Raw genomic sequence first — 24,537 nt, 5'->3', positions numbered from 1 at the left:
AAGCTGTGGTGACAAGGACCTGCTTTGAAATTAGCTTGGGAGGGAGTGTTCCATAACACTCTGGCACTACAAACATCAGGGTGGTCACTGTAGGAATGGAATTTGGTGTACTGATTTTTAAGGAAGAATGCCTTGGCCAGTCTGGGATTACAACACCAGAATTTATAATGTAGGAAACAGGAGAAACAAGGACTTAAAAGAGACTGGACAGATAATGAGCACAGTCTTTTTGGTATAATTCTGGAATGAGACCACTTACCTTCATGGAGGCAGATGGAGATAGATAGATCAGGTTCTATGTCATTGCTCTACATTTTGAAAATTAATTTTAAAAACCTGTTTCAGGGCATGGAATGGCTCAGAAAGGGGAGCTTCACCTCTGATCTGCTGAATTTCACACATCTTTTATTATGTGAATCCACAAATATTGATGTCTTTATGAAGATTCATTAACCTCAAGGTAGATTGAACAGTAGCATGCCAACTCCTCAAAGCACAAAATTCAGTGCTACTAGACAATCTTTGAAGACCCTTGAAAAGCACCACCTAACAAAAGTGTGCAGGAAGTTTAATGGTCTTTTTCTTCTTTTACTTGGAGATTAAAGAGCTCCATTCTCTTGTAGTTTTGAATGCAGAGTCTCTCATGCACTCATACAGTGCATAGGATAAATCTTGCCTGGTTTTTTTGGCTTATTTTCATCCTACATTGAGAAAATACATAGCTAAAAATACTTTGGGATGCTTTCCAGGGAATACCACCCATGTGTCCCTCAAGAGACTCGACTCTTCTTTAATGTTCCTTAACCCACATGGTATTCAACATTTCCTGTGACAGACTGTGCCTCCACAAATAAGCTGCACAAGTTCCTAGTATGAGCTGTGCACTGCATACGGTGGAATAATTGCCTTAAAAGAATGTTGAGGCTACAAAATGAAGCAGTCATAGAGGTAGGCAATGCCAAAATTAAGGCAGTCTGTGCAAACTCAATATGGTCTTGTTGTGCAAAAGCCTAGTCTGAGCCAGTGTCTCATCACCATGTTTTTATCTCCTGATTCATTCCAGCTACAGGTACATCCAGATATTTAGTAGATGAGAAACCACTTGGTATTTCTTGATATTCATAATTTTCAGCACTCTTCTTAGTGGCTTATTAGCTTATACTTGCCATCCAAAAAAAAAAAAAAAGAAAAGTCAGTCAGCATGAACATGGCTCACTTGACAAAGAAAATAGGCTCGGAACTTCACTGCATACTTTCCCTCACTGGTGTGACAAAACTGTGTTCAGATCATCTACACTTTAAGGAACTCTCCTGCTGTGTTTTTAAACACCTCCCTTCTAACAAGGCCCTGATACCCCTAACAGTGGAAAGCACTATGCAACCTGAGCTACAGATGCTACCAGCTGTTTTTCTGCCTCACATAGTATACTCTTCACAACTGCCATAGGAAGGAAAACTTGATCCTTACATCAGCAATATCTGTTCTAGAGCTGTATGCCTTAAACTACTAAGTGGAGTTATTTTCTTGGGTGAAGCACAAAATCCTGCTCCTCAATGCACCAAAGCTCTTCAGTGAATATCCCTCCTTCCATCATCCTTCCTGGCTTCAGACAGCCAAATCCTACAGCACGGGTCCCCGGGAGAAGCAGACTTTCATCTAAATACCAGGTCTGTGTTTTTTCTATGAGCCAGCAACTATCAGTACCAGGCTGTAGAAAAACATCCCAACACCCAAACCCTTTGAACAGGGCATAAAAGACATTCTGTTTGAGAAATCAATGGAAAAACAGATGCCTAAATGGGTGCAAAGCGGTGCTGCTGCTATTAACGATGCAATGATTAATGATTCCAACTATTTGGGATACAGTTAACCCTTTTCGTAGACTCATCTAGGCATATAAATAGAACTTGTATAATTTGACTTCTTCCTAAGCTACACAAATAGCCTCTTTTGCGTTGGGTTACAACAGATTCAGGGACAAACAAGGCACTGACATGCAGAACTTTGCAGAACTTCTCTTAGCATTAAAATAAGCAAAACATCCCTCCCCTTCTCCCCTCTCCCAAACCTGCTAGGCTAATGGCAAAAAATAAAGCAGCACCATAGCTTCAAGAAGCCTCAGACACTCTGCTCTGGTTGTTGCAATCTTTCTGTTTGGCCTTTGAAGGAGTGAAGCAGCCCTTTCACACATCTTCTGTGGGAGTGTGAAGAAGACGAGCCCTACCAGCCTATTTTAAGTCCTGTGTCTTTGAGTGAGAGGAGACTTTCTGGAGTTGGGAAGGAGAGCTGCAGGATTTGCCCTGAGTTTGTGTTTTCTACCTAATGATATTGAATGGGTCTTCTTACAGCAGAAGCTGAAAGATGGTTTCCCTCCTCACCACTATTTTCATAAGCTGGTTGTTTACTATGAGATCAAACATGTTGCTTATTTATGTCATACTATCTTAGCTACAACTCCTTTGAAGTGAAGCGGTTTACAAAGGTTATCCGCAATAGTCTGTAGCCTCCACTTTCTTCAGGAGCCTGAGTAATCTGCAGTTACAGGGATAAGACGCCTGATAATTCTCCCTCCAAAAAGACAGGGTAAAAGCATGCAGAGCCTGCCTGGTGCTGATAGCAATTTTACACGTTGAATCGTTGAAGCTGAGGAAGCTGCAGCTGCCAAAAAAATGGGAACATTTTTAAATTAAGACACCACACAGACCCAGGAAAATTCTCACTTAGCAAATGAAATGAGGACAAACAGCAAAAGAGAGGTACTTCATCACTGACTTTAGCAGCTAACTTTCCCTCAAGGGTGCATCAGCCTTCTTTTTTATTTTCCAATTGACGCTCCTGCTGGGTGTAGAAGGGGGAGAGGTGCAAGACCTCAATCATCCTTTCAAATCTGGTTCCCACTATAGGTGCATGGGAAGATCAGTCCCATCACTCCAACCCTTGTTTGCCATAAAAAGGCAAGATTTCAGCAACCTTCCCCTTCTGTACTCAGGCAGAGTGGCGTCTCCTTTCACACTTCCTCCTGTTCCATGTAGCTGGTGCTATTGGATTCTCCGGAGCACAGTGAATGACTGAGCTGTTGAGAGTTATCACAGGGACTGGTACTACAAGGTAAAAGTGGCCGAGGCATGCAGTTATTCAGCTGTACTTATCTGCATGGGAAGGGAAGTGGAAGTCATGAGGAGAGGTATGTTGGCAGAACTGACCAGCAGGAAGGACACGACATTTCAAAGGAGGGAAAATGCAAATGAGAATCTACTGAAGGCTAGCTAAAGGGAAGGGACGGGAAGACAGGACTGAATAGAGGAGGTGTGTATGTATCCAGCAGAGAGAGCGCTGTGGTGTTGTGCTCTGTGCTTCTGCATAGCTTTCCCATCAACAAAGAATTTAAAAGAGTATATAGGTTTCTTTTTCACATACAGCTTTCTGATTCACTCAACCATACCATTCCTTTCCACCTCAAGTAAGCAAGAGAGTACAAGAAGACCAAAACAAACTAGAAAATAAGACAGACACTCTTTCACACTCTTAGGATCATCAGACTAAATGTATAATTTCTGCAGCTCCATGGAAGGCAGTGAAGATGAAATTACTTCTTCATGCATACATTACAGTATTGCATAGTGATTTCTCGGCATCCATAAAATGCAGTGTAAATAGTTTGTGCTCAGTCCTAAGGGTGAGGTGCTTTGTTTGTTTACTTCTATTAGATCATGGTTATTCAGAAAACTCAAGGAAATATTTGATTGAAAATTTTAGTACAAATGAGGGAATTATTTAAAAAAAAAAAGGAAAATATTTGCAGAGTGATAAAATGAAAGTTTAAAAGTACCTCCATTTGAAGAAAACTGGAAAAACAGTTTAGAAATACACAGTACAATTGTGCAATTCCAGGCAGTACAGGAAGAACAAAAAAAGTTATTATACCCATTTTTATTTGTTCAAGACAGGAGAAAATCAGAAAGACATGAAAGGCAGAAGTGACATCATGCCAGACAACTTTCTGGTAGATAATGGGCAATCCAAATTTGCTATCTTGTGTTCTTTCTTAGCTTATGTCTGACATCCATCTGCTAGATTTTGCTGTACGTCACACCTACGTGGACTCAGTTCTTAGATTTTCTTCCTGAAGGAATAAAAAAAGGGGTGGAGGACAAATGGAAGTCACTAATCTTTAATATGGAACAGATTTCATATTCAAGTTCTTTCATACAAAGTAATCAAAAAAAAATGCAAAAAAATGGATTAGCAGGATAGAAACATAAACATTGAACACAATAATAACGGATTTAAATTAAACACAAGTGCGTAAGGAGGCTAAACCTTTCAGTCACAATCTGTTGTGTTAGTGTAGATACACAGACTGATAAATTCTGCGGTGTCTGGTTCTTAAGGAATAAATGTCACTTTGTGTCTTCTGACTGCATCTGAAGTCAATAAATCCATCTGCTGCCTTTCACGCATGTAGAATGCATTTTCATCCCCTTCCAGCCATGTTATGGCCAGCTTGCTATAAATAAATGACCTGCACAACAAATTCATATCCTTGAATTTCAGGCTTTAATTGAAGTATGCATATTGCAGTCTCTCCCAGGTACAGAAAGAAAGGGAAGAACAAACAGCAGTAATCCTAAGGTGCTTCCCTTGCCATTATAGGTTGTCAAGTGTGATTTTAAAATATTTGGCAAATGATAAATAAAGACAACAGGTAATTTCAACAAGAGCAGTCTATTTTAATTTCTTTTTCTTGATACCTTCTCTCAGAGATCTTGGTAGCACCACTGTAGACTGAGGGAAATATGGAGAATAACATACACCTCCTGCCATTAAATTAATGCAACATCTTTACTTCATCATAATGTGTTAACTTGTTAAAACTCATCATCTTCACGCTACACAATAAAACACTTGATGCAATACAGTACTGTGCTGTCACCCAGCTCACCTAGAAGACAAATTCCATATAAACTATTTTTTACCCTTTGTTGCTTTGCCTTGCCAAATTTTCCCTTTAAAGATAATGCCTGTGAGATGCTAATTGACATATTGTTTGGGAAAATTCTGAAGAAACCTCTTCCATTGAATCAGTCTTGACATATTAAACTATTTTTTGTTTGCATTTTTCTTTTGATATAAATAATATTTTCTCCTTTTTTTTCCTCAGAGAAGCTTGAATTTCATTCCAATTTTGAAGAAATTCAAGCCAACCAGTTGTCAGTGAAGAGCGTCCCGTCTCATTAAAGACCAAAACTAAGCAGAATTAGTAGTCTTTCATATTGCTCCCACATGTAGTAGGGTTGCTTTTCATCACTTGATGTGGCATGATTTCTTTTTTAGAACAATGCTATTGCTAAGACACCCACACAACTCCCCTCTTGACTTGCTGAATTTCTAACTTATGTTTTATATCAGGTTGTTTGGCATAGAAGCAGTCTATGGAGAGAATATTTTTAAGAGAAAAAGTGGTCTTCTCCATCAGAAGTACAATGACAGTCTGGGTAGACTTGTGCTGCATGACTGAAGTTTCATCTCTTTGTTTGCATTTTTGGTGAGAACTGAAATATCCTCCACAAGAAATTGTGGATCTCAAGGGAGAAGAGAAGGGAAGAGACTGCAAGCTACTATTCACCAGGATGTTACAAAAATAACTTTCATGTGTCAAGTGGTACAGTGTAGGTGGTGCAATTTGGCATTATCTTGCATCAGTACTCGTCTATCACCACACTTTTAAAAACTATCCCTGTCCTTGGCATGGTGTTCACACACAAAGTGATTTCACTTTTTACTTTCCTGCAAAACAAATCCAGATTTCAAAACAATAGAAGCAGCAGGAGGATAGGACTAACTAATCTTTACAAAATTTTTATATTTATATATACATATAAAATGGGATTTCCAAGTTTTTATTTCATAGGCACTGATAGAGCGAGAAGTTTCTATTTAAACAACCTAAAGAATGAGTTTGCAAATTTTTGCAACAAGGATTTACAGAAAACCCATGCAGTAATACTGAACTGAATTTGGAGGTTTAAATTAGATTATTCACAGAATTGGCTATTTTACAACCTACTCCAGAAAGTAGTAAGCAAAAAGCTCTCATGGAACTTTGTCCTCCCATGACTGGTGTAGCAATATGGGCTCTGGTTACCCAAGCAACTGATCAACAACTTCACCTTGGCTGTAAATGAAATGTTGGAAAGAGATTCAGAAAAGGAAACAGGAAGCGGGGAGATAAATGGAATAGAAAAAAAATAATGCCTAGGATCATGACCAGGCAAGTAGTTTTAGTTTTTTGTCAGTACAAGAAAAAGGACTGGATTCTTAGAACATGACAGTATAAAGTGGCATTTAAAGAGGTGCCAAGAGAGTTTCAAAGCCCTTACTTATTGAGTCTTACTGAAAATGGCAGGTTCAAGTTATATAGAGGATAAAGGGAATATTTTATACAAAACAAAACGTGCAGACATTATCCTCTTCTGGCAGTAGGGAAGCTTTTAACCTGAAAAAGTCTAGATTGGTTATCTGGGGCATAGCATACTACTGTGAAAATACATAGTATTTATTTTAAAACTACTGGATAGCACTGGAGTAAAACCTAGGGTGTTTCAGCCTTATAATAGTGACTCTCTGATTCAAAGACACTGGATATACACAATATATTTACTTGAATCTTGTCAAAGTTACAAAGATTAGGGATACAATTCTATTCTTGTTTTACATTCTATTTTGTTTCCATGGCACAAAGTGTGGATTGATTTTTTTAAACCCTTTTACAGCAGTAAAGTCCATGGGAAACTATTTTTTACCTTCCACAGTAGAGATCCTTTCACAATTAGGGCTGAGAGGTTTTATCCTCGGAAGAACAAGGTCAGTCTGAATCCAACTCTCCAGCACTCTAAGGAGACTAGAATGGGAAACAAGACAATAACTGAGCAGGTGTGTTCTTGTGCTTGAGGGTCATGCAGGACAAGAGGCTGGTGAGGGACTTGGAACACAAGCCCTGTGAGGAACGACTGAGGGAACCGGGGTTGTTTAGCCTGGAGAAAAGGAGAATCAGGGGTGACCTTCTCACTCTCTACAACTCCCTGAAAGGTGGCTGTAGTCAGGTCTCTTGTAGTTGGTCTCTTTCTCCAGGCAGCAACTCACAGAACCAGAGGACACAGTCTCAAGCTGTGTCAAGGGAAATATAGGCTGGGTATTAGGAAAAAGTTTTTCACTGAAAGAGTGATAAAGTTCTGGAATGGCCTGCCCAGGGAGGTGATGGAGTGACCATTCTTGGATGTGTTTAAAAAAAGACTGGATCAGGCACTTGATGCCATGGTTTAGTTGAGGTGTTGGGGCATGTGTTGGACTTGATGATCTTTAAGGTCTCTCCTAACCTAGTGATTCCGTAAATTCTCTATTCTGCAAATAGTGTGGGATGAAGTCTTTAAACTAAAAGCTCAAAGAGGAAGTGTGGACACATGTGCTTATTCTATAAGGCATCTGATCTGGTACCTCTTGGCATGGTAACAGAATTTAAAACAATAAAAAATTAAGATAATAATCAGTGGTTTAAAATTCCACTGATTGAAAGGTGCCTTATCTTTAAAGGGTTGCTTCAGGTCCTAAAAGGGATTTGCTGTTATTCTCAACTATCATCACTAATTTGAAAGCAAGTAAGCATACTGTGTTATAACTGTTTCCAGATGACATAAATTTTGCAGGAATAGCAAATACTGCAGAATACAGGTGAGTGAGCCCTCTCAGCTGTTTGATAAGCTAACTATGAAAGTTTTAGGGCAGTCATGTGCTAAACAATACTTTGAAGAAATATGCAAAGCATCTGAGGTCATGGAAGATAGAGACTGAACATATGCTCTCAGCGTGATCCTCTTAGTAAGGGTGGACACAATCTTTGCTGTATAATAGGAAACTGTATCATCTCTGACATTGGTGCAACACTGCAGCCAACATTGACACTGGCCAGAACACTGAATGTCCACCAGACTTGCAAAAAAAGAATCAAAAGGTTACAAAACAATCAGAATTATTTGTTCCACCATTGAAGTTAGCCTTAATTTCTGATCATTGGAATTCCTGGCATATTTCTGTGTAGGAAGACAGACTCCTCTCCAACTAAATCACTATTCCATGTACTGAGAATTAGAAGTTGTGATCAAGATATAATCAAACTTTTTGTTAGGCAACACTTCAAGAAGATTGATTGCACTGTGTTGTTATTATTTTACAGTAATAACTGGTTTTTACTCTCTTGACCAATATAGGCTCCTGCTACATGCTTTTTTTTTTTCTTGTGGGAGGTAGAAGGGCCAAGGAGCTCTTTTCTGATATTTGTATTTTGGTTACAGTTAATGCAGAAGGATCTCCTTGTGTCTTCAGTGAGGAGGAAAGCTGTGACACTATTTGTTCCTGAAAATAGTGCTTATGTGTTTCTTTCCACTTTCATTAATCCAATTATTTTAGTGTGTGTAATTGTAGACAGGTAGCCTCAGACTAAGGATTATCCTGTGAAGGTTTTTGCACAAATTGGACCTGATGCACTGCAAATTCAGAGACAAGATGTCCCTGCTGAGTATCACCAACCAATTGTCAGTTCTTCGATCCAAGACTTCCCACTGCCTTCTCTGTAGAATCTAGAATGCTGTTGCAAACACTGGTATTAACATTAAAAAGCTTACAATACCTTGTCCCTTCTGTGAAGATTAGTTCAAAAGTCTTCTTTGGATCTGGTGGGTTTTATTTTCAAACTGAGCACTGAGGGCAAAACTCTCCTCATCTGAGGAACCCAAAGCATGGACCTGACTTCTGCAGATTGTGCGCTCTGAAACTGAGGAAACCTCAGTGCACGGGCACAAAGTATTGTCAGCTGAGAGCTCATTTGCAGGATCGTCTCTCCTTTTTAACTCTGCTTAATTCTATCACGGAAATAAGGACAACAGGGTCTATTTTGGGGTTTAAATGTAATTTATTACGTAATTGTTGCTCAGTAAATGAGTTTACGTGGGATACAATAATACAGAATTTCAACTGTACTTTAAAGGCTGCCTTGCAAATCACTGTCATGTTTCTACTCGTTTAGGATCAGTGCTGTCAAATATTAACAATATACAGGAAATATGTCCTCCTTTTTCAGGAAATGCTTGTATCATTGAGTCAGTAAAACTGTTTCAGCTTAAGAGAATCAGATTTAAATACCACTTAGAGACATGCATAACATTTATAAAAACAATAAATATTAGTGGTATATTAAGTGTTTGGTTAAATTCAGAAGCTAACAAATTAACTACCTCTGTTTTAGTCTTTTTCTTTTCATATACAACACAATACAACAGTTTGATGAAACATTTGCTATTAAACATTTCTGAAAATATTTTAAGGACATGTATGTTCTGTACAATACAGCAGTTTGGGGTCTTGTGCAATACTGCACATAATATATATCTGTGTGTACTTTGTATATTATGGGTCTGTATTCCTTGATAGCAGGGGGGAGAAAAACAAACAAAGCTTCTGAGGATAAACAGCATTATTTAATTTTCACCAGCAGATATCATGTTATTTGGTTTTGAATCCTAAACCAATTTATTTAAAATTAAAATTTATTTAAACTGAAAATATATGTGATATCACTTAACTGATAAAACCTCTGATAGTAACCCTATACCTCAAATTGTCCCCTTTTCCTGCCTTGTAACTACAGGCAGGCTATAAGGTGCAGGCTGGATTCTTTATTACAATTCAGTTTTGCTGGAAGGAAGAGACTAATGGAATGTCACACTTCTAGTTCCCATCATTAGATACACACGCTGTTCACTCTAGCTGCTTCTTTACTTGTCCTTCTTGATGATTCTGGTCGCATTTTCCACTGACAGTATTCAGTCCATTTATGCCTAGTAAATTATATGAAAAAGAAAAAGAATAACAACGTTGGATCTACAGCAGCCAGGGAGCTTTATTTATACTCCAGCCACAGTCTGATGATTGGAGCAATCACATTTATTGCTCCAGCAGGTATTTTCCAGATCTAAACCAGAATATTTTGTGTCCTTGTCTTGTTTTGTAGAGCCCCAGCAGTAATTTTCCAGACATAATTTCCATCTTGCATTTTTCTGTCGTTTTGCTTCTCTCTCTTCCAGATTATTTCACATATTCTGACATAACCCAAGAAAACAACAGATGGCAACTTCATCCAAGTGGGTGTTATCCACTGGGACTGCAAAACAGGAGCTTGTTTTCCAGTAACTTCCTGCCTTTCAGGTTAAAAGTTGCAGAACCTACTGCGGTGCTCTAATGTGAGTCTCAAATGTGGGTTAGGGTTAGATTGTCTTAGGCAGAGTTAAGTCTGCTGTTTTCAGTAAGATGAGATGGAGCCCTGCCCTCAATCAAAATTTTGAATCCAACTTCACTGACAAGATTTGGGATTTCTAATGTGCAATGCATGAGTAGCAGTGATAATGCAGTCCAGCAGAAGAAACAGAGGTAGTATAAAGAAAAATAGAATGTTGAGAAGTTGTGTGGTTATGTGGGAAACAAAACACAGTTAGCAGATTAAAAGGCCTGGAAGAGAAGCAGTAAGAGGACAAAGGGAAGAGAGAAGGAATAAAGAAGGAAAGGAAGGAGGATCAGACAGAAGAGAAAAGTGGTAGAGAGAGAAGGAAGGAAGGAGAGAAGGATGGATTTAAAATACAGGAGGGCATATTTAGCCATGCAGTGGTGTCACTGAACTCCTCCTGAGCAAAGTCCTTTTTCTTCAAAACTTTAGGGCCTCCAGTTGTGCAAAAAAACCCCAATGAAAATAAATACTCTAAAAGTTACAAACAATGAGACACATTTTTATTGGATTTCTTTGGATAAAAGTGGGGCAGTGTGGTAATCACATATCCTTTGAATAGAGAGAGACATAGCTCTCCCAGGATTTTCCTGGGAAACTCTGAGAAGCTGTGAGAAAGCTCAGTGAAAGAATTAAAATAATTATTATCTCAATCTCTGCACCTGACAGGCAATCTCTGTCAAAGATGTTTACAAGAAGGAGTTGTCCCTTCTTGACCAGTAAGTGAGAGAAGATTCCTAAAAGCCAATCAAGTCATTGTTTCTATAAGAACTGTGAATTTCTAATAATAAAGTGCCTTTTCATACCTTCTGATGATAAAGTCTCTGTATCACCTTTGTCTGTCCCTGATACTCCTTTGGTGATAATTAGTGACCCAGTATCTGTATTTTGTCCTGACAAACAAGTAAGGAAAGTTTTCTTTCTGCTCCTCAACAAAAAAATATCCTTTTCATCAATAAAGGGAGAGGAGTGCAAATACTTTGAGCTACATATGGTGATTATCTATAAACTGGAGAAGTAAGCATAGAAGCATGAGAAAATTTAGCTCAGGTCACTGATGAATTTTCAGGTTTTTTTCTTTTGCTGGGCTGTCTCAGCCCACAGCTTAACCAGTACAGCAGGAGACAGCTGTAATAACTGCTACCAAATAAAGTGGTATGTATTATTCCAAATAGTGTCAGAACACAGGAAAAAAACACTGAGAATATAAAAGCAAAAGTAGGGGAAAATCTTTAATTCTAGGATAAGGGGGAACTATAATACAGGGCATGTCAATTGTCACAGCTGAAGAGGTTTCAAATGCATACAAAAAAGAGCAATTCAAATCAGACAAAGATGTAAGTAGTTAGTTGGGTTTGCCTCATCTGCCTTTGGGTGTTCAGAGTAACCCATTTGACCTGAGCTAGTGAGGTAAAGTTCCCACTGGAAGGAAACAGATGTTTCAAAGAAATTCATCTGAACCATACCTGCCTTAGGTTAAGAGGAAATGTCCTTTCAGGCTGTCTGCTATTTTTTCTGAGTATAATGTGGACCTTCTGCTGGCTGCTCAAACTTTGGTGACGTTTCTATTTGCTCCAGTTAGAGCAACACTAGGCAGCCCAGGATATGCACTGTCACCACAAAAAGCATCAATATCTTGTTGAGATGAGGAAGACTTTTGTACTGGGTCCAGGAGGACTGTAGTAAGTGAACCTGAGCCAACACCTGAACACCCACACAGCCACTCATTTATCTCCCTCTCACATGAAACAGGGAATAAACAAGCATCTCTGTAGGTAGTGGCACTTGGCCAAGGTCAATCCACCACATAAATTGGGACTGACCAACTTTATGTGTTGGTCAGTCTTGTACTAAAATCCTTTATTTCACCTACTTTTCAGGAGGACTTTGTATGTTGATCAACTTGTTGAATTACAAGATTGATAAACAATTGTTTACAAACCCTGGGAGCTATAAACGCAATATGAAATACTGCTATCATTAAAGATATTTTGCACTACTCATTTCTTCCATCAAGAAACAGAAAGAATATGAATGATGGCTCTTTCCCACAGACTTGTTAATAATGAAAAATCTTTACAGAACCAAGTAATAGGGTTGGTAAAATACAGGTGTCATATTTTTATTGGCAACCTTTTGCCTGAGCTACCACTTGGCAAGAAATTAAAATTAAATTCCACATTTGAAGAATTGTGTTTCCTGGGCTGTTGGGGTCCACTCCAGCTAGCTACAGACCCTTGCCCACATGATACTTCATAGATGAAGGTAAAATATGAGAAGCGCTCTCCTCCGCGTGGGAAACTTTGTCCTTTATTCCAAGACATACATCAAGTGGACAAACTTATGGGAGAAAAAAGGACATTCCCTGGTGGCAGGGAGCTTTTATACCCCGGGATGGAGACAGAGGGAGAGGTCCACAGTCAATGGGACACCAGTGAGGAGTGGTAAGGGGAGGGGTAACCCAGGGGAGAGACCACCAGGGGGTACCGGGATAGGTGAGGGGAAGACCATGTGATGGGGAAATGTGGTAACAAACCACATAATGTAACATAAGCTATACAGTGCAATATAAAACTATTCTGTGCAAATTCCCAATCACCCAGTGCAAGAGAACAACTAAATTGGAGCATCAAAACACACATTTCGTGATACTGACAAAGAAGTAAGAGAAATAAAAATGCTGATTTACTTACGCACACATGCAAAAAAGAATAAAAATTCACTATGTGTAGTTCTCTAAACACTTTCCCTGTTTGTTCCACCTAATTTCTTTGATGTTTTCAACTACAATAGTTTCTTCCGTTTGTCTCCCTCTAGTGGATCACCCCTTTTGTGTGTCAGCAGATACTTTATTTTCAATTTTTAATTTTTCCATCACTGGTGTTGTGTGGCTATAATGTTATTATAATAATTGAATAATCTATACACAGCAATTACTCTATTTCATTTCTGATGACTGCATCATTTAAACTTGTATTTCTTTCTATTGCCCCAGGTATCAGTTGTCTGGGCTACAATTCATGCAAAGTATTCTCAATCCTCTTCTCATCTTAAAAAATACAATTATAATGTATTGCTTTTTGGTCATTCTTCTGTCTTCTAGATGATTTCAGGGACTGGATAAGTAGAGGCCTATGTAAAGCAGCCTTTTAAGTGGTCTAAATTAAGACCTGGTGAAACAAAATAAAGATAGGCACAGTTAAATCATGTCACAAATATGGAATGCCTTGTCTAAGCCTCTAGCAAGTATCATCTTTCAGCAACATAGATATATTCTATTGCTTGATGAATATAAGACAATGTGGCCTGATCTTATTTTTCAAAGGATCCATACATAATTTGGGGAAGATTTATTTAATTATAACCAACATAGAATCTGTCTTGGGCTTATTTGTATAATCTGCATCATGATCTTAGTGGTTTTGTGGTGGACCAGAGCCCTTCTGTGTTTAACATCTATAAACTACAGCAGAAAGGCTTATTTCCTGCCTCAAAGATCTTACACTGCAAAAGAAAGGGCAGCCAAAAAAGTGGACTTGGCAAAGAGAAGTGGGAAGGGAAGAAAAAATAAGATCTAATAGTTGAACTATTGCTGAATATTATTAGTGTTAGCATAGGCTGCCAAACATCTTTGTGACTGCTGTATTTTATAGGCAAACGAGAGGTGTCAGATTTACAAACTCAGATCTGAAGAAGGAAAATCTCATGACCACTGGTACTGCTATGTCTGAAGGGGCACAACTCTTCCAGAGTAGAAGTTTCTTCCTGTGAATACATTCAAATTATACTGTTGATTTTCTTTCCTTTTGTCCTCAACCCAGATAACACTGCTGTTCAAGTAGGACATAAACCAGATTCTGATGTAATTAAGCAATTAGCTGCACAATTAAATCTGAAGTTAAATAAGTGGTGTGAGCTGCTCTTCATAACTACCTGTGAAGTTACACCCAGGTTTATTTGTTCCCTGTTTAGTGGACTCCCACCTCCCCTTCTTCAAATTCCTTCTAATACTTCTGGGAATAATAATTAAGAACAATAGCAAAAAATCTCACTGTCAACTTCCTGCATATTGAGATACTAAGCTACCACATTTTTACTTGGGCCTGTTCCCTCACATGGCAGTGAGCTGATTCATCTTGGACCAGCTTAGAGAGTGGAGAGAGGAGCTCATACCTATTCCTACTCCCCTTTTTATGTTTACGTAGAAAGGGATTTCAGGCGTTGATCTGGAATGAAAAATTGCATAAGAGGGCATTAGTACCTTCCCTTCTAACCCACTGTACTCCCTGCTTCCATAGCACACAACATAGTGGTAATTAGATTGTCAGCTACTGTTTGTGCAATAGAAAACACAGCCAAAGCACTCTCAAGTTTTAACAAAAAAATCCTCTCTCCTGTGAACTTGTGTAATTGTTCTCCTTGGACCGATTCTGCTAACGCCTACCCACTTGAATAACTGTACTCATTCTTTGAAATCAAAGTATGACTGACTAATTGCATGCAAACTGGCTTAAGCCCTTAAATTCTGAGCTTTTGAAGACAAAACTGCATCTGACATGCTTTGTGCTGCTCTTGAACTACTTCAGCACGCTATGAAGCAAGGAAATAAAAGTAGAAATGGAGGCAAGACTTTTAAGATGTCCTTAAACTGACCTTCAGAAAGAACCAACAATGAACACTGAGAGAAAATTTGTCAATGAAGAAGAATATTGTCCCAAGTGCAAACAAAAGCTTCACAATCCCATTTAAGCTTTCTTAGAACATTAATCCATTTAAGATATTAGGACAGAAAAAGACCATTGCTGAGGACAGCAAGTGAAATTTGAGATGGGTTGGGTTGCTCTGTTCTACTCAGACAGATATCACATTTCAATTGTCAAAATACATTCAGAGGAATTGGAGGTCTTTTCTTATTTAAGAGGCTCCATTGTGGACTTTAAAAGTGTTTATTTTACCACACAGCCACTTAAAAAAAAAGAAAAAAAAATCCATCTCCTAATGCATGAGCTAACAATGTAGAGGTAGTTTAATCTCCCCATAATTACCATTTTCACATTTCTTTCACTTGTCATAAAATCGAATCTTCCCAGAGAGACTGTCTGATAAAATTATACAGTACATCAAAGAGAACAAGTGAAAGTAAGTTTCATACTCACACACAATGAAATTCTGGTTGACCTAAAAAGAAAGACGTTTTTGTATCTCCTGCATCTTCTTTTGGAATCTATCCTTGGTTCATGCAGTTAATGTCTCTAATTTTCAGTGTGAACTGTTTCATCTGAACGTAATGGAAAAGTAAAACAAAGAGCTGAAACAACAATCAGATTGTTAAAGGTTTGTCTTTGCCTATTGTGTAAAAGACAATGCTGCTGTATTAAAAACACTAAGAGAATTCTTAGTTAGACTTTCCCTGGAGGACCTGTGTTAAACAGTCTTGCCCTGATTTCAAGTAAAGATCGTGCTTCACTTCAAATGTAGACTTTAAGAGATGAATGACAAACATCTTCAAGGTCTTTTCTTTTAGAAAGAAAATCCTATCATGATTGCATGACAGCTGGCTTTTTTTTTTCAAAAATTTTAGGCCATTCGTTAAAAAAAGATTTAATCAATTTTCAGTTTAAAATTCCCAGAAAAAAAAGTAGTGTCATTCATTCTAATTTATATTACACACAAGAAATTATATTAATGAAACTCTGTGGGATTTCAAATCTCAGACCAGGTTATTTAGAGCTATTTTAAATCTGCATTTTCATACATGTATAGCCTGTGAAGGTTTTCATTTGTGTTCATGTAATGCTAATGCAGTCATGACATGCAGGCCACAATGCCTCTTCCCACAAATGACAGCACAGAAGGCACAATTTTGTGTATTTTATTTACATTGACAAGGTCAAGGGATCAGGCTGCTGACTGTGAACTCTCCTGTTAGATGGACCCAGAACATATGCCAGCAGGGAATTAATTGGCAGCTCCCTTAAGTAAGGACTTGGGATATTAATGTCTAAGTGGGACAGTTGGGTGCTCACCTCAGCTTTCGTTCTGAAGTAAATATTTCACTGTGTGCCACTCACAGCTCTGCCCTGTGACCAGCCAGATGTGTTGACAATTTTACACAAAAAGTAATGACTACAGAGAGGTGAAAGGTTCAGAAATGAGGCAATAAGTATTTTCACCTTTTGGGAATACGTAAACCCCATGAAAGGCCTCAGGCTCTACTGCACTAATGTTGTACGTTCTGCAGCTAGAGTACGGCAAAGTTGTATTCATTAACAGCAAACATGAGCTTGTGAGATTGCCTCACAGTTTATTGAAACCTCACCTTTGTGATACATGGAATTAGCTTGTGCTTCACAGGGATGATGCTGAATTATAGGGGAGCAACATTATTCCTGCCTTCAGGAAATCTGGCATTTTACTGATGATGTTGCATCTGTGGCACATGCTACCAGTGACACTTTGGAGCTTATTCCATGCAATCTTCTGCAGACAGCAAAAGGCAGTCTATTGAGACATAATCATTAGGAAAAGCCAAGTTGTTTACAACTTAAGGAAAAAGGAAACCTACCATTTCAACATGAAAAGAGATAAAGATTTCAGGTAATCATTGATCAGATTTTGCTTATCTCTTAAGGTATTAACAGCTCTACTAACATTTTGTGGCTGCCTTTGAGCTGTGGGCTGTGTCTGAAAAAGCTTTAGAATATAGGCACATAAGACTGGGATGGAACTAGTGTATTTTACCCAGATACTACCTGCCCACTCTCCTAACCATCTTTGTGTACAGTTGCATAACACTCCGTTTATGAAGTCAAACACTAAATACAAACCAGTGAAGTTTGTTTGGCAGATATTTTACACCAGTGTTGAGGTGGGTGAAGAGGATACCAGATTTGTTTTAGAGGATCATGACAGCCAGAAGGACATAGGAAGGACAACAGTAAACATACATCTGATGCAAGTACAGATAAATCAAATAAAACACAAGTGAGCTGATACCCTACATTGATGATTGATGTGTATCAGAAATAGTGTGGCTGGCAGGACCAGGGCAGTGATTGTCCCTTGTATTTGGCACTGGTGAGGCTGCAATTCGAATTCTGTGTTCATGATTGGGTATCTCACTACAAGGACATTGAGGTGCTGGAGCACATCCAGAGAAGGGCAACAAAGCTAGTGAAGGGTCTGGAGCAGATGTCGTATGAGGAGCAGCTGAGGAATATGGGGTTACTCAGCCCAGAGAAAAGGAAACTCAGGAGGGACCTTATTGCTCTCTACAACTGGCTGAGAGGAGGCCATAGCCACGTGGGGGTTGGACTCTTCTCCCAAGTAACCAGTGATAGGACAAGAGAAAATAGCCTCAGGTTGTGCCAGAGGAGGTAAAGCTTGAATATTAGAAAGCAATTCTTTCAGTAAGAGCTGACGAGAATTGGAAAAAGCTGTCCAGGGAGGTAGAGGTATTCAGAAGACATGTAGTGTGGTGCTTAGGGGCATGGTTTAATGCTGGATTTGGCAGCGTTATGTTACCAGACTCAATCCAAATATCTTTTCCACCCTAAATTAGTCTATAATTCTAAACACACATCCCTGTGTTCCTCAGACTGTAGTTTTCAGTATCCAGGTACTGTCTTCTTCAGGAGGTGAGACAGCAGCAGGATCTCAATGTGTGGATTTTCTGTCTCTCTCTTCTTGAAGGGGTCATTGTCTTTGCTGAAGTGTTAATACTATGCTAGGCGTTCCTTAAATCCATTAGCTCATACATCAGCATTGTCAATGCATGCTAGGCTTTGTCAAACTATGAATATCTGTGAAGCCAGTGAAACCCCAGCATCTGGTCATCTCACTAATTCTGTAAGAAAATTTTGTATCAATAGCAATAATAACAATATAGTTATATTACACACATATTGTTATATATCAACAATTTTGTCATACTTCATGTAACAATACCATTTTGGTATTTAATTCCTGAAGATTTGACTTCATGCAGTTCATGCAATTCTGCCATGTTCTTTTACTGTAGCATTTTTAGTTTTTCTAGAGTTAAAATAAATACCAATTACAGAATTAAATAAAAACAATACTCCTGCCTCAAAGTCCAAGTGAGAGCATCATCAGAAGAGCAGAGATGCCCCTACCACTCAGACAAATAGCATGAGTGAACCATTTCAGTATACTTTCAGTGGATTTCGAAAATATTTTTGTCAGCAGAAGAGTACTGTGGGTTCCAGTGGTGCTCAGAAGATGTAAAACAATGGTCATGCTCCTTTCAGCCTCTGTCTTAACCTCATCCCTTGTTACTATTGAAAAACACCTGAAAGACAATGCAGCCATTGCTCACAGCCAGCACAGCTTCATGAGAGAAAAGCCCCATTTATCAGAGCCAATTTCCTTTTATGACAAGGTAACACACCTGATTGATCAAGGGAAGCCCACTAATGTAATGTTTTTGGATTTCAGTAAAGCTTTTAATACTCTCACAGGATCCTGCTGGATAAAATGTCCAGCTCACATCTGGATAAACACATCATGCAATGGGTGAGCAACTAGCTCACAGGTTGGGCACAAAGGGTTGTAGTGAATGGGGTGACATCAGAGTGGTGACCTGTCACTAGGGGGGTTCCACAGGGCTCCATCCTTGGCCCTGTGCTCCTTCAACATCTTCATAAATGACTTGGACACAGGACTGACTGGAAGGGATACTAAGCAAGCTGTCATATGATACAAAACTGAGAAGTGCTGTTGTCTCCCTTGAGGGCAGGGAGGCCCTGCAGAGAGACCTCGACAAATCAGAAAGCTGGGGAATCACCACCCATATGAAGTTCAACAAGGGCAAGTGCCGCATCCTGCACCTGGAATGGGGCAACCCTGGATGTACAGACTGGGGAATGAGAAGCTGGAGAGCAGTGCCATGGAAAGGGACCTGGGGATCCTGGTCCATGCCAAGCTGAACACGAGCCAGCAGTGCCCTGGCAGCCAGGAGGGCCAACCTTGTCCTGAGTTGCATTGAACACAGCATCACCAGCAGGGAAAGGAGGGGATTGTCCCGCTCTGCTCTGAGCTGGGGTGGCTTCACCTCAAGTGCTGTGTGCAGTTTTGGGTGCCACAATATATGAAAAACATTAAACTGAGACTGTGGAGGGTGACAAGGATGGTGAAGGGCCTTGAGGGGAAACTGTATGAGGAGCAGCTGAGGTCACTTGGTCTGTTCAGCCTGGAGGAGACCGAGGGGAGCCCTTGTTGCAGTTACAGCTTCCTCATGAGGGGGAGGCACTGATCTCTGTGGTGACAGTGACAGTGACAGGATCCCAGGGAATGGCCTGAAGCTGTGTCAGAGGAGGTCTAGGTTGGATATCAGAGAAAGGTTATTCAGCCAGAGAGTTGTTGGGCACTGGAACAGGCTCCCCAGGGAAGTGATCACAGCTTGACAAAGTTCAAGAAGAGTTTGGACAACCCTCTCAGGCATACGGTGTGACACTTGGCAATGTCCTGTGCAGGGCAGGTAGCTGGACTTGATGATCCGTGAGGGTCCTTTCCAACTTAGCTTATTTTGTGATTGTGAGATAACTTTTTACACTCACCCAACATCCATGTAATGGTTTCATGCTCCCCTGCCTCCTTTCCCTTCGGGTTCCTTGCACTTAATTCACAATTTTCTAACTGTCCCTTTAAGCTTGGCTCCTGGTCCCCCTGCTCTGAAGAAGCACAGAAGGAGAAATGATGTGGAAATCTGGCTCAACCAGTGCAGTTTTCTAGTAGATTATCCTTTCTATAAACAGAATATGTTGACCTACCTGTTAAACTATTATTTATTTCCCCACTTTTCAGAAACTCATGATTCACACATACAAAAAAAAGAAAAGGTATCATCAAAAAGCATCTTTCTGAAACCAGAATGACTCTCTTAGCAGAGCTCTTCTCCTTGATCTAAAAGTGAAGTATAGTGAAGTACCTAATTTTAGAACTGTTTTCATGTGGGTAAAACCAGCTGCAGATTTATCAGGCAGGACAAAGGTTTTAATCTTTATTCTCTCCTTCACTTTCCAGTAACAACAGGGAAAGCAGTAAGCATTTCCTTCATGTGATGTGGCTGCTCTGCCATGCAGCCTTCCCACTCATGCAGAGGTTATAGCTGCTCCTGAGTAAAACATTCTCTTTTCTTTTCTGAAAAGTCACTAAGCTATTTTTGTTCAAGTTTTCAAAAGAAGTGTTCTGCCTGAGGCAGAAATCCAGCATGAAAAATTTCTGCCCAAATTATTAAAGAATGGTGGAGTAGCAAACTACTGAAAACAGATGGAGTTTGGCATAAGAAATTACAGATGCCATCACTCATGGCCTTTATACTCTCTAAGCATTTATACCGTAACACATATTCAAATGTGTACTACCACTCAGCAGAGTTCTCACTTCTCTTACCTTCTGTGTTCCTTTTAAAAAGCCCAAAAACCAAAAAATCCCCAGACTTTCTCTCTGTAATATTGATCTTCAAGAAATGTACTTCCAAGTAGCTAGAGGCTATTAGGTCAACCTTCCACTCAGCAATCAGGTGGCAAGAACCTCCTTACCTCAATATCATTATTTTTTACAAAAATCAATAATGACTTTATCCTTACTCACTGTTTTAATTCAGTGTAACAGTGCAAACAGCACAGAAAAACTCAGAGACAGAGGGGTCTGAACAGATACCAAGAAAGCTAATGGAGTGGATTTTAACAGAGTGGGTTTTAATTTCTTGAAGGAAGTTGCCATACAAACAGATAGCAAAAATCTTTCAATCCTTAACAAAAAAGGTCTTTCAATTCTTAACACAAAAGATAGTAATTATACATTCTGGGGTGGGAGATCTATCATAAACACCATTTGTAGAACAAATTATAGCACTGACTCTTGCTTATAATATAAGAGAGCAGAGGAAAGAGGTGGATATTCTAACAACCATTGGATACAGAGAAAGACATAATGAATGAAAGTTTAGCAAGAACTAGGAGATAAGACATTTTACATTAGAACCTTCATATATTATTGGTGGATCCATTTATTTTTTTATATCAACTTGGATTAAACAAGGGGACAAATTTAGGATTCAAGTAAACAAAGAAACAGATGTGCATTTCCATGTCTATTTGATTTATACTGTTACAAATCAATGTTATACAAGAGAAGCACCTTCTGGTATATCAAAGACTCACTATAGTGAATTAGAGTGGCTCCATGGAAATAATTCAAAATTTATACACAACAAATCTGTCTCTCTCTACATCTACTATTTAAGGCAGCTACAGCTAATTTGGGAGAACAACTCTAAATTTTAATCCAAGGAAACTAATTTTGCCTAACTGAAAAGAAATTATACATAAGTATCCTCCTGATCTCAGAAAAATTAATGGTAAGGAAGCCCTGTATCCACTAATGGCTTGAGTTTCTCTGTTAGCATCACCAGACGGAATCCACACCACTAGGGAATTGTATGAATTCTAAGAGATTTCCCTTTTTTGTTTCTTCACATTCTCTGGACATAGTTTCAAAGGAGTTTAATGTTAGACCTACCCTCTAGACAAAGCTTTAACAGAAAATGAAGACTGACTTACTCCCATTACTGTAGTCCAGCCAGACCATTTCAGTAAAATTCAAGCCTCAGTGCATTCAGTGGGAGATTTCCTATGAAGTTCAGATGAAGCCAGGATTTCATCTAAGCTTCTCTCTTCTGGTATAGGAGAACTGACTACAACTAGGCAGAGATGATGCATTGTTCTTTACAGTCTGCACCTGTGTCTAATTTAGTCTTGCAGCTAGAGCTACACAGAAAAGTACTTGACAGCTACTAGAGAGAATAGTCTGGAAACTGTCAACTCAGAGGGATGCTTTTAGAGCTCTCACTCTTTGGAGTAAGTTCTTTTCTGTCTAATCAAAGGAAAAGTATTTTTGTTAAGAAACTTGACATTCCAAATAAGAGTGCTGTTAAGTCAGGGAACGAAAATATGAAATTGCTGTTTGTTAACAGTGCTGTAAATCTTGCTGAAAGCCTTCACAAACACACCAGATGCAGACTGCTAAATCCTTCACTTCATGACAGCACCGAACCACTGACGGAATCACGCTTTCCACAGAGAGGATTGAGCAAGTACCAGATATGTAAAGCCTGTATGCATCAGTTATGATTAGCAAGTGAGGCGGATGCCATACTCAAGCAATAATTTCATATTGTGCAGCCAGATAAAAATTTCACACGTATACAAGAAAAAGCTTGATTCTATGCATTCACACCATTACATTAAATTTGGAGTGCTGTCAGGACTGAGCGTATAGCCTAAAAACAGTGTAACATTCAAGTTGTGCATCTAAGTGTTTGTATATACATGTATACATGCAACAAAATTGCCATATCCATAATTATGCACAGAGATAACAATGTTTCCTTTATATCTTTCACAGCAACAGTTTGAAAATCAGTAAGTATAGTTTTCAGATGGAAAGTTGGATGCTGAACTTCAGGCTGAATTTGAAGTTTTGGAAAAGTTGATTAATTTAGAATTTTAAGACAATGCTTTAAAAAGCAAAACATTTTATAGATACATGACTCAGAATGAGCTGAAATTTAAAGCATTTAGCTTGACAGGTGCATATACATATACACACACAGAGGTAAAAGGAGGCTTTGTACATTCACAGTGTGAAATTACTGTGAAAACACTCTGAACCTCTACAAAACTGAAATGTCTCCTTATTTTCAGCATAGCATAAACCTATGCAGCATTCAGGTGATGCATTTAATCGCTTGCGTATCTGTTGCTGTTTATTCTTTTTTGATATAGCTATGACAAAGAGGAAAAATGTAGTCTTCTAATTTAATATCCCAGATTGCTAAAATATATTTATAAACCATTCTATTGTTATTTTGCCTCATTGGCCTTCTAGTCTGTTCCAACAGACTTTCTTGTTACTTAGTCTATCTTTAGCCTCCAGCATTTGTGATCTTCAGCTTACAAGAAATTAGGGCAATATCCATAAAAGGATGTTTCAATTTAGTTTATCCTGCCTTAGACCCAGAAAACAGGTTCACAGACCTATATTAGGTACTAAGAATAGAAATCATACCTAACCAATACCCGAGCCAAAAGGAAATGCCGAAGAGGTGAAATTTCACCTCTCATAAGTGTTTAATGCACATGACACTGAGCTGCAGAAACGTCTAGGACGAGACCAACATTCCTAGTTCATAATATCCTATGGGGGCTAAGAAGTCTAGGTTGTCTATGTTTAAACTGATGCTTAGGTCCCACTTTAAAGGCTTCCCTTTGGATAATTATTCAGTGCTGGAAACATTCAGGAAATGGGAGGTCTGTGGGAGCAAAATCCTCCAGGCTGAGACAGCCAAAACCTGATAAAGTTGGTGGCTTCACTCTGGCTTCTACTTCCATAAAGGTCCCTCACAGTCTTTCTACTGGTGCAGAGAACCAAGTCTCAGCTTGATTTTCCTTGGAATTAGCTTAGTTATCGTGAAAGCTTCAGGCTTCCACAAATTATTCTAACATTTACTCCTGAGCTTTTACTTAAATCCAAGAGCATTACCTTTAGCTGGAATATGCCAATTTTGAAGTCTATTTCTGCAACGTGACCTTTCACAAAAATCTCACATCTAAGCCAAACATCACTCCGGAGTAACTCAAATTCCTCCTGAAGTACGAAATGCCTGGATCCCGAGATCGCAGGCGAGGGGCGGCTCTGGGGCCGGAGGGCCGAGAGAGACCAGAGGCAGAAAACCTCGGGCGCACGAATCCGCCTCGGCCGCCGCTGCCCGCGCCTGCCTCTCGGGGCTGTTTCGGACGTTCCCAGCTGCGGCGTTCAGCCCCTCGTGTAAAAAGAAAACATCCTGCTCCCGCACCCTCCCGAGGGGCCGCGGCCCGCTCCGGCAGGTCCCCGCACCCGGCGGCGCCGGCCCGCGCCCGCCCGGGCCCGGTTTCCGGCGGGACTTGGTGCGGCTGCGCTTCCCTTCCCCCGCGCTCGGCCGGGCCGCGGCGGTGCCGGTGCCTCTGCCCCGGCGGTGCCCGTCTCCCCGCCGTCTCCATGCCGTCGCGGGTGCTGTGCCTGGGCGGCGGGGCCGGGGGTCCCGCTGCGCGCAGGGTCCGCCTGCTCCTGCGGCAGGTGGTGGGCGGCGGCGCGGCCGCGGCGCGGTACGGCCGCTCCGAGGTCAGGGCGCTGCACAGCTCAG

General features: G+C 39.8%; 1 protein-coding gene and 2 long non-coding RNA genes across 9 annotated transcripts in view; 2 read left to right on the top strand and 1 right to left on the bottom strand.

Annotated features, from left to right (window-relative positions):
* The window catches only part of LOC135293974 (uncharacterized), an 18,743-nt gene extending 8,469 nt beyond the window's left edge, over positions 1 to 10,274 (top strand). Inside the window, exon 4 of the long non-coding RNA XR_010356090.1 lies at positions 10,138 to 10,274. This is a non-coding gene — a long non-coding RNA (uncharacterized LOC135293974). The remainder of the gene's footprint in view (positions 1 to 10,137) is intronic.
* On the bottom strand, positions 10,149 to 24,128 carry LOC135293973 (uncharacterized). 7 transcript variants are annotated; one of them, XR_010356088.1, is made up of 7 exons: positions 23,898 to 24,128; positions 19,910 to 20,023; positions 16,651 to 16,832; positions 15,488 to 15,609; positions 14,505 to 14,557; positions 14,013 to 14,096; positions 10,149 to 13,501 (listed from the first exon to the last, which is right to left on the bottom strand). It is a non-coding gene; the product is annotated as an uncharacterized LOC135293973 (long non-coding RNA). The 7 variants fall into 7 exon arrangements; XR_010356085.1 differs by having other exon boundaries at positions 10,149 to 14,096; positions 15,488 to 15,639; XR_010356083.1 differs by having other exon boundaries at positions 10,149 to 14,096.
* The window catches only part of VWA8 (von Willebrand factor A domain containing 8), a 183,371-nt gene continuing 182,830 nt past the window's right edge, over positions 23,997 to 24,537 (top strand). The window contains exon 1 of the mRNA XM_064408684.1: positions 23,997 to 24,537. Coding sequence (XP_064264754.1) covers positions 24,015 to 24,537 — 523 coding nt within the window. The 5' untranslated portion in view covers positions 23,997 to 24,014.

Source organism: Passer domesticus, chromosome 2, assembly GCF_036417665.1.
Source record: "Passer domesticus isolate bPasDom1 chromosome 2, bPasDom1.hap1, whole genome shotgun sequence".
NCBI lineage: Eukaryota > Metazoa > Chordata > Aves > Passeriformes > Passeridae > Passer > Passer domesticus.
The sequence above is the reverse complement of the archived record's forward strand: the minus strand, read 5'-3'. Positions and strand labels throughout refer to the sequence as shown.